At 48.3% G+C, this 16,213-nt stretch overlaps 1 protein-coding gene across 2 annotated transcripts in view; it reads left to right on the top strand.

Annotated features, from left to right (window-relative positions):
* The first annotated feature begins 4,541 nt into the window (after positions 1–4,541).
* CSRP1 (cysteine and glycine rich protein 1) overlaps positions 4,542–16,213 on the top strand; it is a 32,938-nt gene continuing 21,266 nt past the window's right edge. Inside the window, exon 1 of one of the 2 annotated variants that reach the window (XM_066625444.1) lies at positions 4,542–4,659. Coding sequence is in view for 1 of the 2 variants with exons in the window: in XM_066625443.1 (XP_066481540.1) it covers positions 5,190–5,203 (14 nt within the window). In the remaining variant the exon portion in view is untranslated. Of the gene's footprint in view, positions 4,660–5,111; positions 5,204–16,213 lie in introns of those variants that run through there. The other variant, XM_066625443.1, reaches the window with a different exon arrangement.

The following is a 16,213-nucleotide window of genomic DNA, read 5'->3' as shown; positions in this document are numbered from 1 at the left end:
CCCCTTTAAGGGTAAGACCTGGGCATCCAGCAGACTGTGCTGCACAGCTGGAGCCACTGGAAGGTAATAAGGCCCTCAGGGATATAAGGAGCACCTGAGGCAGAAAGGGTTGGTGGGTTGTAGGAGGAGTGAATGTGGTGAGGTGACTTGGTTTATGGAATTGGGAAAGACTGGATTGTGATTGGACTTTGGCTTTGGACTTTGATTTGGATACCCTGACGGATTGGACTGACCTACCTGGAACCTGACCATTGGACTGGAACTTGGCTTATTGGCAACTCTGATTGGACTGGCTTGCAAGGCCCAGTGGATTGGGATTTGGCAAAACAATTGGTACCAGGAGTGGGGTACAAGCCCAAGGCAAGTAGTATCCCCTTGTGTAACAAGAGAGCAAGCAAATGGATCTCTGGCAGTTCTGGGAGGCCCTGGACCTTGCTGTATGGAAAGCAAATGCTCCTGCCCTATTATGGAATGTCTGGGCTACTTTGAGCATTCTTTGGACCATTTTCCAGCTGGTGCAGTATATGGGTGGACTCATTAAATATGGCATCCTTTCCCTGAAAAGGCTCAGGGGGTCAGGTGGGGAGGATGTGGAAAAGAGAATTCTGAGGGAGGAAGTTGCCAAGTTAAAAGGGCTAATTTGCATTGAAAGAGAGAAGAATCTCACATATGTGAAGGCCTTTGCAAATGCCCAGAAAGATATAAAGGCTGCAGAGAACCTGTATAAGGCACAGGCAGGACGCCTGGTTGAACTGAAGTGCCGGTCTGGACTAGAGATAAAGGGGTGGGGCTGCAGGAGCAGCAAAGAGGGCCTCTTTGACTCTTTTCAGACTGGTAGATTGGGAAGCACTGTGTTTGTGGCCAATTTGAAGTACAAAGTTGGCTGGAAGAAACTGAAGGATGTGTTCAGCATGGCCGGTGTGGTTGTCCGTGCAGACATTTTTAAAGACAAAGATGGCAGAAGTCGAGGGATTGGCACTGTGACTTTTGAGCAAGTAATTGAAGCTGTCCAGGCCATCTCCATGTTCAATGGACAGTTGCTGTTTGGTAGACAGATGCACGTGAAGATGGATGAACGAGCCTTACCAAACAGAGACTGCTCTCCTCCAGAGCAACCCCAGCAGCTTCCTCATGGACTTGGGGGCATTGGTATGGGGCTGGGACCAGGAGGGAGACCTATTAATGCAAACCACTTGACCAAGGGCCTGGAGATAGGCAACTTGGGACCTGGAACAACGGGTATGAAAGGCTTGGATTTTAGGATGAACAAAATGGGAGGAATGGAAGGCCCTTTCCATGGCATGGAGAGTTTGGGCCATTATCCTCCTAGAATGGGGCTTGGCAGGATGAATAAAATGGGCTTTGCCACTGGAGGTGGGTTTGAAAGAGACTCCCCAAGAAATGGAATGGGAATGCTTCATAGTTTTGGGGATGCCCTAGAGAGAGAAACAGATGGAGGTGGAGGAGCCAGCATGCCTGCAATTAATAGGATGGCCTCTGGACTTAACTGCAGGACCACTGGAATTGATAAGCTCCCCTCTGGGATGGGGCATGACCTGGACAGATTGGGATCAGAGATGGATAGAATGGGACTTGACTATATGGGAGCTTCAGCAACCAGCATGGAAAAGATGAGGCAGACCAAGGGGTGGATGGCCCAAGAAAGAAATCAATGGACAATTGATAAAGGGGACCACTGTGACACCAAGGGGTGGAATGTATTGGAATTGCGGAAGAACTGGCGAGGAGGTAGATGTGGTGTCAGCAGTGGCCCCTTTAAGGGTAAGACCTGGGCATCCAGCAGACTGTGCTGCACAGCTGGAGCCACTGGAAGGTAATAAGGCCCTCAGGGATATAAGGAGCACCTGAGGCAGAAAGGGTTGGTGGGTTGTAGGAGGAGTGAATGTGGTGAGGTGACTTGGTTTATGGAATTGGGAAAGACTGGATTGTGATTGGACTTTGGCTTTGGACTTTGATTTGGATACCCTGACGGATTGGACTGACCTACCTGGAACCTGACCATTGGACTGGAACTTGGCTTATTGGCAACTCTGATTGGACTGGCTTGCAAGGCCCAGTGGATTGGGATTTGGCAAAACAGCCGGTCAGCCTAACATCTATACCGGGTAAGATGGTGGAATGCCTCATCAAAGATAGGATCTCAAAACACATAGACGAACAGGCCTTGCTGAGGGAGAGTCAGCATGGCTTCTGTAAGGGTAAGTCTTGCCTCACAAACCTTATAGAATTCTTTGAAAAGGTCAACAGGCATGTGGATGCGGGAGAACCCGTGGACATTATATATCTGGACTTTCAGAAGGCGTTTGACACGGTCCCTCACCAAAGGCTACTGAAAAAACTCCACAGTCAGGGAATTAGAGGACAGGTCCTCTCCTGGATTGAGAACTGGTTGGAGGCCAGGAAGCAGAGAGTGGGTGTCAATGGGCAATTTTCACAATGGAGAGAGGTGAAAAGCGGTGTGCCCCAAGGATCTGTCCTGGGACCGGTGCTTTTCAACCTCTTCATAAATGACCTGGAGACAGGGTTGAGCAGTGAAGTGGCTAAGTTTGCAGACGACACCAAACTTTTCCGAGTGGTAAAGACCAGAAGTGATTGTGAGGAGCTCCAGAAGGATCTCTCCAGACTGGCAGAATGGGCAGCAAAATGGCAGATGCGCTTCAATGTCAGTAAGTGTAAAGTCATGCACATTGGGGCAAAAAATCAAAACTTTAGATATAGGCTGATGGGTTCTAAGCTGTCTGTGACAGATCAGGAGAGAGATCTTGGGGTGGTGGTGGACAGGTCGATGAAAGTGTCGACCCAATGTGCGGCGGCAGTGAAGAAGGCCAATTCTATGCTTGGGATCATTAGGAAGGGTATTGAGAACAAAACGGTTAGTATTATAATGCTGTTGTACAAATCTATGGTAAGGCCACACCTGGAGTATTGTGTCCAGTTCTGGTCGCCGCATCTCAAAAAAGACATAGTGGAAATGGAAAAGGTGCAAAAGAGAGCGACTAAGATGATTACGGGGCTGGGGCACCTTCCTTATGAGGAAAGGCTACGGCGTTTGGGCCTCTTCAGCCTAGAAAAGAGACGCTTGAGGGGGGACATGATTGAGACATACAAAATTATGCAGGGGATGGACAGAGTGGATAGGGAGATGCTCTTTACACTCTCACATAATACCAGAACCAGGGGACATCCACTAAAATTGAGTGTTGGGCGGGTTAGGACAGACAAAAGAAAATATTTCTTTACTCAGCGCGTGGTCGGTCTGTGGAACTCCTTGCCACAGGATGTGGTGCTGGCGTCTAGCCTAGACGCCTTTAAAAGGGGATTGGACGAGTTTCTGGAGGAAAAATCCATTATGGGGTACAAGCCATGATGTGTATGCGCAACCTCCTGATTTTAGGAATGGGTTAAGTCAGAATGCCAGATGTAGGGGAGAGCACCAGGATGAGGTCTCTTGTTATCTGGTGTGCTCCCTGGGGCATTTGGTGGGCCGCTGTGAGATACAGGAAGCTGGACTAGATGGGCCTATGGCCTGATCCAGTGGGGCTGTTCTTATGTTCTTATGTAAGAAAGCGCAGCTGGATCAGCTTAAAGACCCATCTAACAGGGCCTAGGAGAGGGGGATAAAGAGGGTACTTTGTACCTGGGCCCAGGGCAAAAGGGGGAGCCCAGGAGCCAAAGGAAGGGACCCAGAAATTTCCTGGGATCTGACACTTTCCTATCTACTCAGATTTGTTGCCCATATGGGTTGCTGGGGACATTACTATGACTGGGGATGCTGGAGACACTACTGATGCCACATGGGTGGGTAAACCTGGGCTCTTAATACTTTTCCAGCTGTCTCTACCCACCCCTCACCCTGCTCTGCTTTGCCCCTTCCTGCCCCTATTCTGCTTGCCTGTCACCACCCTCCCCTGCTGTGTTTCACGCCCCCCTTTGCAAAGGGGCCCAAAAGAAATTCTTCTTGGAGGCCCTGCCATCTAGTCCAGCCTCCTGAAACTCACAGTGGCTCACCAGATGCCTCAGGGAGCACACAAGACAACAAGGTGCCATCGATGCCATTGCTTGCATCTGGCATTGGGGGGGGGTGGCCTACTTCTAATGTCAGGAGGTTGCGCAACCCCATCACAGCCTGTCACCCTGGATGGTCTTTTCTTCCAGAAATCCGTCCAATCCCCTTTTAAAGGCCAGGCGCCACCGCCACATCTTGTGGCAAGGAGTTCCACAGACTAACTGCAGGCTGGGTAAAGAAATGGTTGCTTTGGTCTGTCCTAACTCTCCCCACACTCAGTTTTAGCGGGTGTCCCCTGGTTCTGGTGTCGTGAAAGAGGGAAAAGAGCATCCCCCTGTCAGCCCCATTGAGTTCAGCGTGCCTAGGGTGGCAGCCTCCCTCCCTCCGCTCGTGTCCAGCCCGGAGCCCTTCGCTCCTGGAGTGGGCGCCACTCCCCCCCCCCCGTTTGTTTCCTCAGGAAACATGACATCAGTCCCTCTGCGGGGCTGAGTGCAAAGGAGAGCGCGAGCTGCTGCTCTGGGACACGCCTTCTCCCGAGGAGAACAAAACGAGCCCTCGGGAGCTGTGGCCACGCCAGCCTGCTGGAGCCAGCGAGAGGCCGAGAGCGCAGCCAGCCAGCCAGTCCTAGCCAGGTGAGCTCCGGACCATGCGCGCGCTGGCGCGCCCCCAGCCCATCAGCAGCGGCGGCAGGCGAGCCCCGCTCAGCCGCATCTTCCCGCCACTCCGTCTGCCAAGGGTGGCTGCGAGGGCGCCGCCCAAGGCGCGCTGCGACTGCCTGCAGGACGGCTTGGCCGACGTGTCCGTGGCGCGCGGCAGGGGGTGGGGTCTGGTTCCGGGCTGGCTCTGCAGGGCTGAGCCCTGACCTCGCAGCCCAAGGCTGTGCGTGTCTACTCGGAAGTAAGTCCCATTCTCGTCAATGGGGCTTACTCCCAGGAAAGTGTGGGTAGGCGTGTAGCCTCCGAGCCCAATCCTATGCATGTCTGCTCAGAGGTAAGTCCCATTCTAGTCAGTGGGGCTTACTCCCAGGAAAGTGTGGCTAGGATTGTAGTCTCAGAACCCAATTCTATGCATGTCTACTCGGAAGTAAGTCCCATTCTCGTCAATGGGGCTTACTCCCAGGAAAGTGTGGGTAGGCGTGTAGCCTCCGAGCCCAATCCTATGCATGTCTGCTCAGAGGTAAGTCCCATTCTAGTCAGTGGGGCTTACTCCCAGGAAAGTGTGGATAGGATTGTAGTCTCAGAACCCAATTCTATGCATGTCTACTCGGAAGTAAGTCCCATTCTAGTCAATGGGGCTTACTCCCAGGAAAGTGTGGATAGAATTGCTCAAAAGAAACTTTGTCCTTCCTGATAAAATTCCTCTTGGAGGCCCTGCTCCAGGAGCCCCACTGGGGACCAGTGGAGCCACTGAGAGAGATCTGATGAGGGGATACAAAGTTTCTCATGGGCCCCTTCTTCCTTCCAATGGAAAGTTGGCTCCTAGGGCAGGGCCTCCAAGAGGAATTTAATCAGAAGGTACAAAGTATTTGGGGGCTCCTTCCCAAAGTGGGGGGGGGAACGGAGTGTTGATGGGGTGGGCAGAACGGGAGTGGGGAGGAAGCAAAATAGAGCAGGGGGTAACAACAGCCTGAAAAGTCTTTGGAGCCCAGGTCTACTGGGCTTCCTGATGCAGAGACCAGGTCTACCCACCCAGGTCTCATTGGCAGCTAGATACGGTAATATGGAAAACCAAACACACTCTTAAGTTCCTCTAAAATCTTTTAAATGTAGAAAATTAGCACCATTGTATTAAGGCTCACTCTAGAATGGAAAGCATCCTGTGCGTACCAAAGCTTGCTTTTGCAGCAGCTGTAGCCCCACAGCTGTGTCCCTGACCTCCTTCATGACAAGTGGATCTAACACCCAAAGAGTGACTGTAGCAGGCCAGTTTCTTCCCAGATTTGACCCTGTGTTAAGGAGTGCCATGTATGCATTCCTTGGCCCAACATGCATGGCTTTCAGTAGCTACAGCAGCTGTGCATCCAGCATCCCACATGGCCAGCTAGTCCAGGTGAGATAGAAAAATATAAGATCCCAGGAAATTTCTAGGGGCCCCCCTTGTTTGGCTCCTGGGCCTCTTTTTGACCCTGGGCCCCGGGTGCAAATTATTCCCTTTGCCCCCTTCCCATGGGTGTTGTCTGGGAACTCTGGGATTGGAAGCTGCCTGTTTCAGATTAATATGGAGTGGCAGTGATGTGGCCTTGCATTTAAAAATTTGGTGTCTGATTTTTCCATCCGGAATGTGATTTTGCTCTTATTTGTACTTTTTAAGTGTTTGAGTTTCTGTGCTTCCTGTTCTTCAAAAGATGAGTCATTCTGCTCAGACACCCCTAAAGTCTTCACTATACTGATGAATAATCTAACAATTTATTTGTGAAAGTAGAGCCCCAAAGACTTTTTGGTGTATTTCTTGGCTTCTAAAATGTAAATGTGCTTTACTTTATCTGGCTTTTAAATTTTTTTGTGTTCTAAAGGTGATAGTAGTTATAGAACAGCATGTACCTGGTTTGGCAAACCATTTGGGAACAGCTCTTGGCCTGCTGAAATCTTATTGACACTTGCTGTCCATCACTAGGGAAATGTCCTGATCTGCATCCTAGAAAACCATCTCCCTGCGGCTACCAATTCTGTACCTGTAATTATAAACTGCCCGCCTTTCCCAGTGACAGTTCCATATTGAAGAGGCAACTTTGGCTTGCACCTTCACAGAGTTTCAAAAGAGCTAAGCAAGCTGGGTACCTGTTGAGCGAACAAGGCTTCTTTGCAAAATCTGGGCCTGATTGGCATTGGATAGGATAACGTGGCTAACTTCTGCTGAACACAGTATGGGGCAGCTTTTTCCCCCACAGAAGTTTTAATAACACTGAATTACTCCCTATAAGGACAAGGAGGAAGGTTTCAAGGACAAACAATCATAACATGTACTCTTTTATAAGGTTCCCTAAAGTTCAAATCCTGGCTCTCTTGGATAAAGTTCAAATAGCAGAGAAAAAATACCAGCATAAACAGTGTCTTGCACTTGTGGGCAGCAAAGTTGTAGATCCTGATACCAACAATAACGAAGTCTCATGTTCATCCCTTGGCTATGGAGCAGTAACATCAGCTTTTATTCATTCTCATACAACCCCAAGAAAACAATCACATTTTAACACATAAGAACTAAGGCTTCATGATAGTGACCTGCCCATTTGTTAGGACTAGTTCTATATATACCCAGAGTGTGTGTGTACTTTTTTTTAATGGGTTCCTGTTGTGCTACTTGCAGAAGCTTGTGAATCTTCTTATCAGCCCTGAAAATTGAAATGTTATGGAAAAGTACAGGAAAGGTAGTTCAGCAGGGTGTGACCAGGAACTACTAGAATCGTGCTTTGTCTCACCAAAGTATCTCGTTACCTAAGAATTTGATTGCTGTTAGCACTAAATGTCCATTTATGGTAAAGCATGCTATTACGCAGTTGTCTGATAATTGCAGGGGTGTCTGTTTCTTTCCTGCTAGACTAAGCTTGGAACCTGTGCTCTCTGACCACAGCTAACTATAAGCTCTAAGTTCTTGGCATAACAACCAAAGAAAACTTAATGCACAGAGTTTAGCCTTAAAGCTATTTTTTTCTTCATGGAATGACTCAGTTCTGTCTGTAGCAATGCTGTCTGGCATAGTAGGAACATTGTTGAACAGTGGGGAGAGGCTGATCAAGGTTGCATCATGTGAAACCATGTGTCTTGGATCCATATCCCATGCTCTAGCCTCAGGGGTGAAGGAGGCCATAGAAGACTGTAGCACAGCACTAACAGCCCAATCCTGCCAGCAGCATTAAAAACATGCTCTGCATCCTTATGGTTGGAGTGGGGGGAGGGAATTGGACAGCCTGCAGGAGGTGAGTGGAAACCTTTTGTTCTTACCTTCTGGTAGGATGCCTGATTGTCAGTGGGTCTCCTTGGACACATGCCACCATTTTTGGTGATGCATATCTGAGAAAAGGGGCAGGGAGGTTTTAAAAAGTGGGGATAAGATCCAGCATGCACCATTGCCATCAGATAATCCCTTCCTATCTCCTTCCCCCTCATTGCCCAGAAATCCCCTCATTTATCCCACTCTCCCCCTCCCTGCCCCTGCCACACTGGCACCACGGCCTCCAGGGGAGGCTGCTGTCACCTGGCTGCCACTGCTCATTGTTTACGGTAGCGGTAAGGCTGCTTTCACAGTTCAGGTGCGGATGGTCAGGTGCATCATGCTTTGTGATCTCTGTATAGTGCACTGTGCTGCCAGAATATAAGTTCCAGTGGTGCAGCAGGCCAACAGGTTTTCTATGGTCCGCCCCCGGAGGCTAATGGATCCTGAAGGCTTCCTGAGGGCCCTGGGGGATTTTCCCACTGCCAAGACTGGTGCCTCATCTGTGTCCCTGGTCGACCTCTGGAATGGGGAAATGTCCAGGGCTGTGGATGAGATTGCTCCGGAGCGACCTCTGCCACGCCGCAGACTCGGAGCAGCTCCTTGGTTCACTGAGGAGCTGCGAACGATGAAGCGGCAGGGCAGGCGTCTAGAGCGACGGTGGCAGAAAACTCATGATGAATCCGATCGGACACGGAGTAGAGCTCATTATAGAGCCTACTCCGTGGCGGTGGTAGCAGCGAAGAGATCGTTCTTCTCTGCTACCATTGCGTCTGCTGATAGCCGTCCGGCAGAGCTGTTCCGTGTGGTGCGGGGCCTCCTCCATCAGGCCCCGCCAGTGGACCAAGAGGAATACACGGTCAGCCGCTGTGACGTGCTTGCCCAACACTTTGCAGATAAAATTGATCGTATTCGTCGCGACTTGGATGCCACATTGACAATGTCTGTTGATGTCCCCTTGGCAACTGCTTGTCCAGTATTGTGGGATTCTTTTCAGCTTGTGCAGCCTGAGGATGTGGACAGACTCCTTTGGAGTGTGAGGCCGTCTGCCTGCCTGCTTGACCCTTGCCCAGCTTGGCTGATTAGAGCGGCCCGGGGGGGACTGGCTGAGTGGACGGGGAGGGTGGTCAACTCTTCTTTGATGGAGGGGACATTGCCGCTCGCCTTGAAGCAGGCAGTGGTTCGCCCCCTCCTGAAGAAGCCCTCCCTGGATTCCACTGTGTTGAATAACTATCGGCCAGTCTCCAACATCCCGTTTCTGGGCAAGGTAATTGAGCGGGTAGTGGCGTCCCAACTCCAGAGGGTCTTGGATGAAGCGGATTATCTGGATCCTTTTCAATCTGGTTTCAGACCGGGCTTTGGGACGGAAACTGCCTTGGTCGCCTTGGTGGATGACCTACGCCGGGGACTGGACAGGGGGAGTGCGTCCCTGTTGGTCCTGCTGGACCTCTCGGTGGCTTTCGATACCATCGACCATGGTATCCTTCTGGGCCGATTGGCCGAGTTGGGAGTTGGAGGCACTGTTTTGTGGTGGTTCCGCTCCTACTTGGAGGGTCGGTCCCAGATGGTGGTGCTGGGGGATGCCTGTTCGACACCCTGGCCCTTGAGGTGCGGGGTGCCGCAGGGTTCAATTCTGTCCCCCATGCTATTTAATATCTACATGAAACCGCTGGGAGAGGTCATCCGGGGGTTTGGAGTGAGGTGTCATCAATATGCTGATGACACCCAGCTCTATCTCTCCTTTCCTCCAGACTCCAAGGTGGCGGTTGAGGGCCTGGAGCGCTGTCTGGAAGCAGTGAGGATCTGGATGGGGGCTAACAAGCTGAAATTAAATCCGGATAAGACAGAGGCTCTCCTGGTTCGGAAATCCTCGATGCAGGTGCTGGATTATCAACTTGCTCTGAATGGGGTTGCACTCCCTCTGAAGGAGCAGGTTCGCAGTTTGGGGGTCCTCCTGGATTCGCAGCTGCTCCTGGATTCCCAGGTGGCGGCTGTGGCTAGGGGGGCCTTTGCTCAGCTTCGGCTGGTGCGCCAGCTGCGACCGTACTTGGATCGTGCAGACCTGGCCACGGTGATCCATGCCACGGTGACATCGAGGTTAGATTACTGTAACGCGCTCTATGTGGGGCTGCCCCTGAAGACGGTTCGGAAACTACAATTAGTACAGAATGCGGCGGCCCGTGTGGTCACCGGAGCCAGGCGGTTTGACTCTGTCAGTCCGCTTCTCCGGGGGCTGCATTGGCTGCCCATTCGTTTCCGGGCCCAATTCAAGGTGCTGGTTTTGACCTTTAAAGCCCTATACTGCTCTGGGCCAGGATATCTTAGAGACCACCTACTCCCGTACAATCCGGCTCGCCATCTCAGGTCATCAGAGAAGGCCTTTTTGCAAGTGCCGCCACCCAAGGAGGTCTGGGGGGTGGCTGCAAGAAATAGGGCCTTCTCGGTAGTGGCACCAACATTATGGAACTCCCTTCCCCTTGACTTGAGAATGGCTCCCTCTCTTGAGAGCTTTCGGCGAGGCCTGAAAACACTGTTGTTTAAACAAGCCTTCTGATTTCTGGCCTTCTTAACTTTTTATACATCTTTTAGTTTTACAGGCTTGATTCCTCGGTGATCTGCTCTTTTACTCTTTTAATCTGACTACTGTTTTTATGGCCCTGTAGTGTGTTTTTAAATGTTTTTATCTGTTTGTATTAATGTTTTTTAAATTCTATTGTTTTTAATATGTTGTTAGCCGCCCTGGGTCCTGTTAGGGAGAAGGGCGGGATAAAAATAAAGATTATTATTATTATTATTATTATTATTATTATTATTATTATTATAGGATTGGGCAGCAAGTGCTTCTTTAATGCAAAGTACTAGTAGTATAGAGGGAATTGGGAACCCTGGCATATCAGCTGCCCATACCAAATAGAGTTATGATGTCCTCTGTAAGGGGACCATGGAGTAATGTCCTGTCTTCATTCCCTCCTCTTGGTTTTACTTCTTGCTAATTCCAGGCCCTCAAAAGTAAGCTTGGGCCCATTTCCTATCTCTTGTTTGTATTTCCTTTGTTTTCACTTCCCATTTGAAGGAGCCCTGTAAATTACATTCTAATTACATTCTGAGGAGGCTAAAAAAAAATTTTTTTTTAGGGATCTCCGCAGTAACATACTTAGAAGACCTCCTTCCCTATCTGTCTCTTACTTTCCCACTTCTAACCTACCTAGGGCACAATCCTAACCCACTTTCCAGCATCGACATAAGGACAATGCAGCTCAGAATTAAGGGAACAAACATTCCCTTACTTTGAGGAGGCCTCCATGAGTGCTACCCAACTGCAGGATATGCAGCACATGCCCCACTGGCACCACTATGCCAGTGCTGGAAAGTTGGTTAGGATTTGGGCCCTAGTTTGTAAGCCACACTGAATCCTATTAATGCTAATGAGACTAAAATGGGCTAAATCCAATTACCTTAATTTGGTTATGGATAGGAATGTCCATTTAATCTCTTGTTTTGTGTACTGTCATATTGGATCAGCCTCTGATACTCCTGTGTTTCAGGGCTAATAGTAGTTTTCAACTTCAATAAGCATCATCCCCTTATGCTTATTTTCAACCAGTTTAATGTTGGTCAATGCTGAGTTGAAATTTGATTTTTGCCAGCACATAAACCGAAGCGTAGCCCTAAAATGCTACTACTGGGCAAACATTTGACCTGGGAAGAGCTATATAACAATAACCTTTGTGACTTGGCAGGGCTACAAATGGTACTTAATGAAGAACAAATTTCACTGCTTCAGATTACTTTCTTGCAAAAGAGGCCACAACCTTTCCTGTGTCTTATTCAGCTTCAGCTACATGATCTGCCATAAACAATGTTCTGTACTTCCTCTTCCCCATTCTGAGCATTGTGACTGAGAACAAGGGCAGATGACATGACATAGGAGATCCATGAATAGGATTAGGATCTCTGACTGCTATTACATTTTAAAACACAGTGGACACTTGGAATCCACAGTTTAGTTCCCAGACCTTGTGGATGCTGAGACCGCAGATAAGGAGGGCCCGCTGTACCACAGTAGTGTGCCCTGCTCACCCTTTGGATCAGGACTGTAGTGCTGAATGATGAGGGGTTTAACCCCTGAACCATTTACTAGATTGAAATCCTTTGTAATATGTCGCTAAAACATACAGGCAGCATGTGGGTTTGTTCTATTGAGAAAAGAGCAGCATTGGGAAAATTTCAAACTGGAAACATTTCAGAAATGTTTGCAATGACTCTGAACGTCTGATCCTTGGCAGGGCTGTTGATAATCAATGCTTTGCTATTCTAAAATGCTTATGTCAAATCAATAAAATAAAAAGGGGTATCCTGTCACAGTCCATTTGCTCATCCATTCCTGAGGACCTTTCCCATCTGTTTCTGTTTAATGCTTCTTCCAATGAAGTCTAGTGTAAATCTGACTAATACTTTAATGCATCCTCTTGTAGTAATTATGGAAAGTGTTCATTTAGCCTTCTTCTCTGATTACCTAGTAGATCTTTCTCTCTTCGTTCTGTGGTTACTGATTTTGAGTTAATTGTTCGTGACGTGAACAGGAAATTGATTATGAAAATTATGTAAATTTAGCAGATTAAAATAAATATACTTTAGCATTGTGGTAATAGGTAAGCAAACAGTTTCAGACGGTGAAACTAAAATGCACTCTGGTTTAAGGTAGATGTGCCGATAGGGTAATAAGTGAATCACTAGGCTCCGTATGCTTTGCATGGTCTTTGGATGATGCTCTGTCTAATGTAGCCATTTTCAACCACTGTGCCGTGGCACATTGGTGTGCTGTGAGTGTGTGCCACAGGTGTGCCACAGGAATTTGGGAAGAGGTCATTTGTTAGTAGGGCCAATGGGAGATGTGAGCCTCCACTGGCAGCATGGTGTGCCTTGTCAATTGTCAAAAACCTGATGGTGTGCCTTGACAATTTTAACGCCTTGTCGGTGTGCCGTGAAATGAAAAAGGTTGACAATCACTGGTCTAATGTATAGGTTCCACACTGTTACAGTGCCATTTGCTAGCTACTTTCTTCTTGCCATTCTTGCAGTGATGTATAGTAAGAACAGAAGAACTCCAGGTGCAAACTGCAACAGGCAAGGATATTGTCAAGTAGATGACAGCTCTGTATGTGATACTGGAATGGGACTTGTACAATTTCTGCAGATGGTCACTATTACATAAGAACATAAGAACAGCCCCACTGGATCAGGCCATAGGCCCATCTAATCCAGCTTCCTGTATCTCACAGCAGCCCACCGAATGCCCCAGGGAGCACACCAGATAACAAGAGACCTCATTCTGGTGCCCTCCCTTGCATTTGGCATTCTGACATAGCCCATTTCTAAAATCAGGAGGTTGCACATACACATCACGGCTTGTAACCTGTAATGGATTTTTCCTCCAGAAACTTGTCCAATCCCCTTTTAAAGGCATCCAGGCCAGACGCCATCACCACATCCTATGGCAAGGAGTTCCACAGACCAACCACACGCTGAGTAAAGAAATATTTTCTTTTGTCTGTTCTAACTATTCCAACACTCAATTTTAGTGGATGTCCCCTGGTTCTGGTGTTACGTGAGAGTGTGCAGAGCATCTCTCTATCCACTTTATCCTTCCCGTGCATAATTTTGTATGTCTCAATCATGTCCCCCTTCAGGCGTCTCTTTTCTAGGCTGAAGAGGCCAAAACGCCATAGCCTTTCCTCATAGGAAGGTGCCCCAGCCCCGTAATCATCTTAGTTGCTCTCTTTTGTACCTTTTCCATTTCCACTATGTCCTTTTTGAGATGCGGCGACCAGAACTGGACACAATACTCCAGGTGTGGCCTTACCATAGATTTGTACAACGGCATTATAATATTAGCCATTTTGTTCTCAATACCTTTTCTAATGATCCCAAGCATAGAATTGGCCTTCTTTAGTGCCGCCGCACATTGAGTCGACTCTTTCATCGACCTATCCACCACCACCCCAAGATCTCTCTCCTGAACTGTCACAGATAGCTCAGAACCCATCAGCCTATATGTGAAGTTTTGATTTTTTGCCCCAATGTGCATTACCTTACACTTACTGACATTGAAGTGCATCTGCCATTTTGCTGCCCATTCTGCCAGTCTGGAGAGATCCTTCTGGAGCTCCTCACAATCACTTCTGGTCTTCACCACTCAGAAAAGTTTGGTGTCATCTGCAAACTTTGCCACCTCACTGCTCAACCCCATCTCCAGGTCATTTATGAAGAGGTTGAAGAGCACCAATCCCAGGACAGATCCTTGGTGCACACCGCTTTTCACCTCTCTCCATTGTGAAAATTGCCCATTGACACCCACTCTCTGTTTCCTGGTCTTCAACCAGTTCTGCAATCCATGAGAGGACCTGTCCTCTAATTCCCTGACTGTGGAGTTTTTTTAGTAGCCTTTGGTGAGGGACTGTGTCAAACACCTTCTGAAAGTCCAGATATATAATGTCTACGGGTTCTCCCGCATCCACATGCCTGTTGACCTTTTCAAAGAATTCTATAAGGTTCGTGAGGCAAGACTTACCCTTACAGAAGCCATGCTGATTCTCCTTCAGCAAGGCCTGTTCGTCTATGTGTTTTGAGATCCTATCTTTGATGAGGCATTCCACCATCTTACCTGGTATAGATGTTAGGTTGAGTGGCCTATAGTTTCCTGGGTCCCCCCTCTTTCCCTTTTCAAAGATAGGTGTGACATTTGCTATCCTCCAATCTTCTGGCACCGTGGCTGTTTTGAGGGACAAGTTGCATATCTTAGTCAAGAGATCAGCAACTTCATTCTTCAATTCCTTAATAACTATTGGGTGGATGCCATCTGGGCCCAGTGACTTATTGATCTTTAATTTATCAATGAGGTCTGAAACATCTTCTCTTTTAACCTCTATCTGACTTAATTCCTTGGTCAGGTGGGGCCGTTCGGGCAATGGTATCTGCCCGAGGTCTTCTGCCGTGAAGACAGATGCAAATAACTCATTTAATTTCTCTGCCATCTCTAAGTCTCCTTTTATCTCCCCTTTCCCTCCCTCACCATCCAGAGGGCCAACCACTTCTCTGGCGGGTTTCCTGCTTCTAACATATTTGAAGAAGCTTTTATTATTCCCCTTAATGTTGCTGGCCATTCGTTCCTCATAGTCTCGCTTGATGTCCCGTATCACCTTCTTACATTTCTTTTGCCACAGTTTATGTTCCTTTTTATTCTCTTCATTAGGGCAAGACTTCCATTTATGGAAGGAAGCTTCCTTGCCCTTTACAGCCTCTGTAACTTGGCTCGTTAGCCATGCGGACACCCTCCTGGATTTAGTGGAACCCTTCTTTGTGGTATACACCTCTGCTGGGCCTCTATTACTGTTGTTTTAAGCAGCCTCCATGCACTCTGGAGAGATCGGACTCTTTTTACCTTCCCTTTCAACCTCCTTCTAACCAGCCTCCTCATCTGAGGGAAGTCCACCCGTCAGAAGTCAAGGGTTTTTGTGAGAGATTTGCCTGGTATTCTGCCCCCGACATGCATGTCGAAACGGATCACTGTTTCATGGATCACAACGCAGCATGATCACTGTTCCCCAATGGCTCAGTAACACTGACATCTCTAACTAGGTCCTGTGTACTGCACAATATTAAATCCAGAGTCACCTGTCCTCTGGTGGGCTCCATGACTAGCCGCTCTAAGGCACAGTCATTTAGCATGTCAAGGAATCCGGTCTCCTTTTCGTGACCAGAACACAAATTGACCCAGTCAATATGAGGATAATTGAAGTCCCCCATGATAACAACCCTGTCCCTCCTTGTCACCTCCCTGATCTGTTTCCTCATTTCAAGTTCCCCTTCCGATTTCTGGTCTGGAGGATGATAGTACGCCCCCAGTATTACATCGCTCTACAGGCCTGGTAATTTAACCCACAGAGATTCTACGGTGGAGTCGGACCCGTCTTCAATCTCTACTTTGCTGGACTCTATCCCTTCCTTAACATAAATGGCCACCCCACCTCCAACACGCCTCGCCTGTCCCTCCTGTAGAGTTTATAGCCATTGCTGAAGAAGGATCTCATGATATTAGAAAAGTCTGTCATTTCTATGTGTATGTCTAATCTTGTATACTAGGCATACTCATAGACCAGCACACGCATTTGAGTCCTCATTACAGAAGTCTTTCTGTAACTTATACATATGCATTGTGAATGAACAGATGAAAGCTGTGTTTATTTTGGAGCATTTCGT

Source organism: Tiliqua scincoides, chromosome 4, assembly GCF_035046505.1.
Source record: "Tiliqua scincoides isolate rTilSci1 chromosome 4, rTilSci1.hap2, whole genome shotgun sequence".
Classification (NCBI taxonomy): domain Eukaryota; kingdom Metazoa; phylum Chordata; class Lepidosauria; order Squamata; family Scincidae; genus Tiliqua; species Tiliqua scincoides.
The sequence above is the reverse complement of the archived record's forward strand: the minus strand, read 5'-3'. Positions and strand labels throughout refer to the sequence as shown.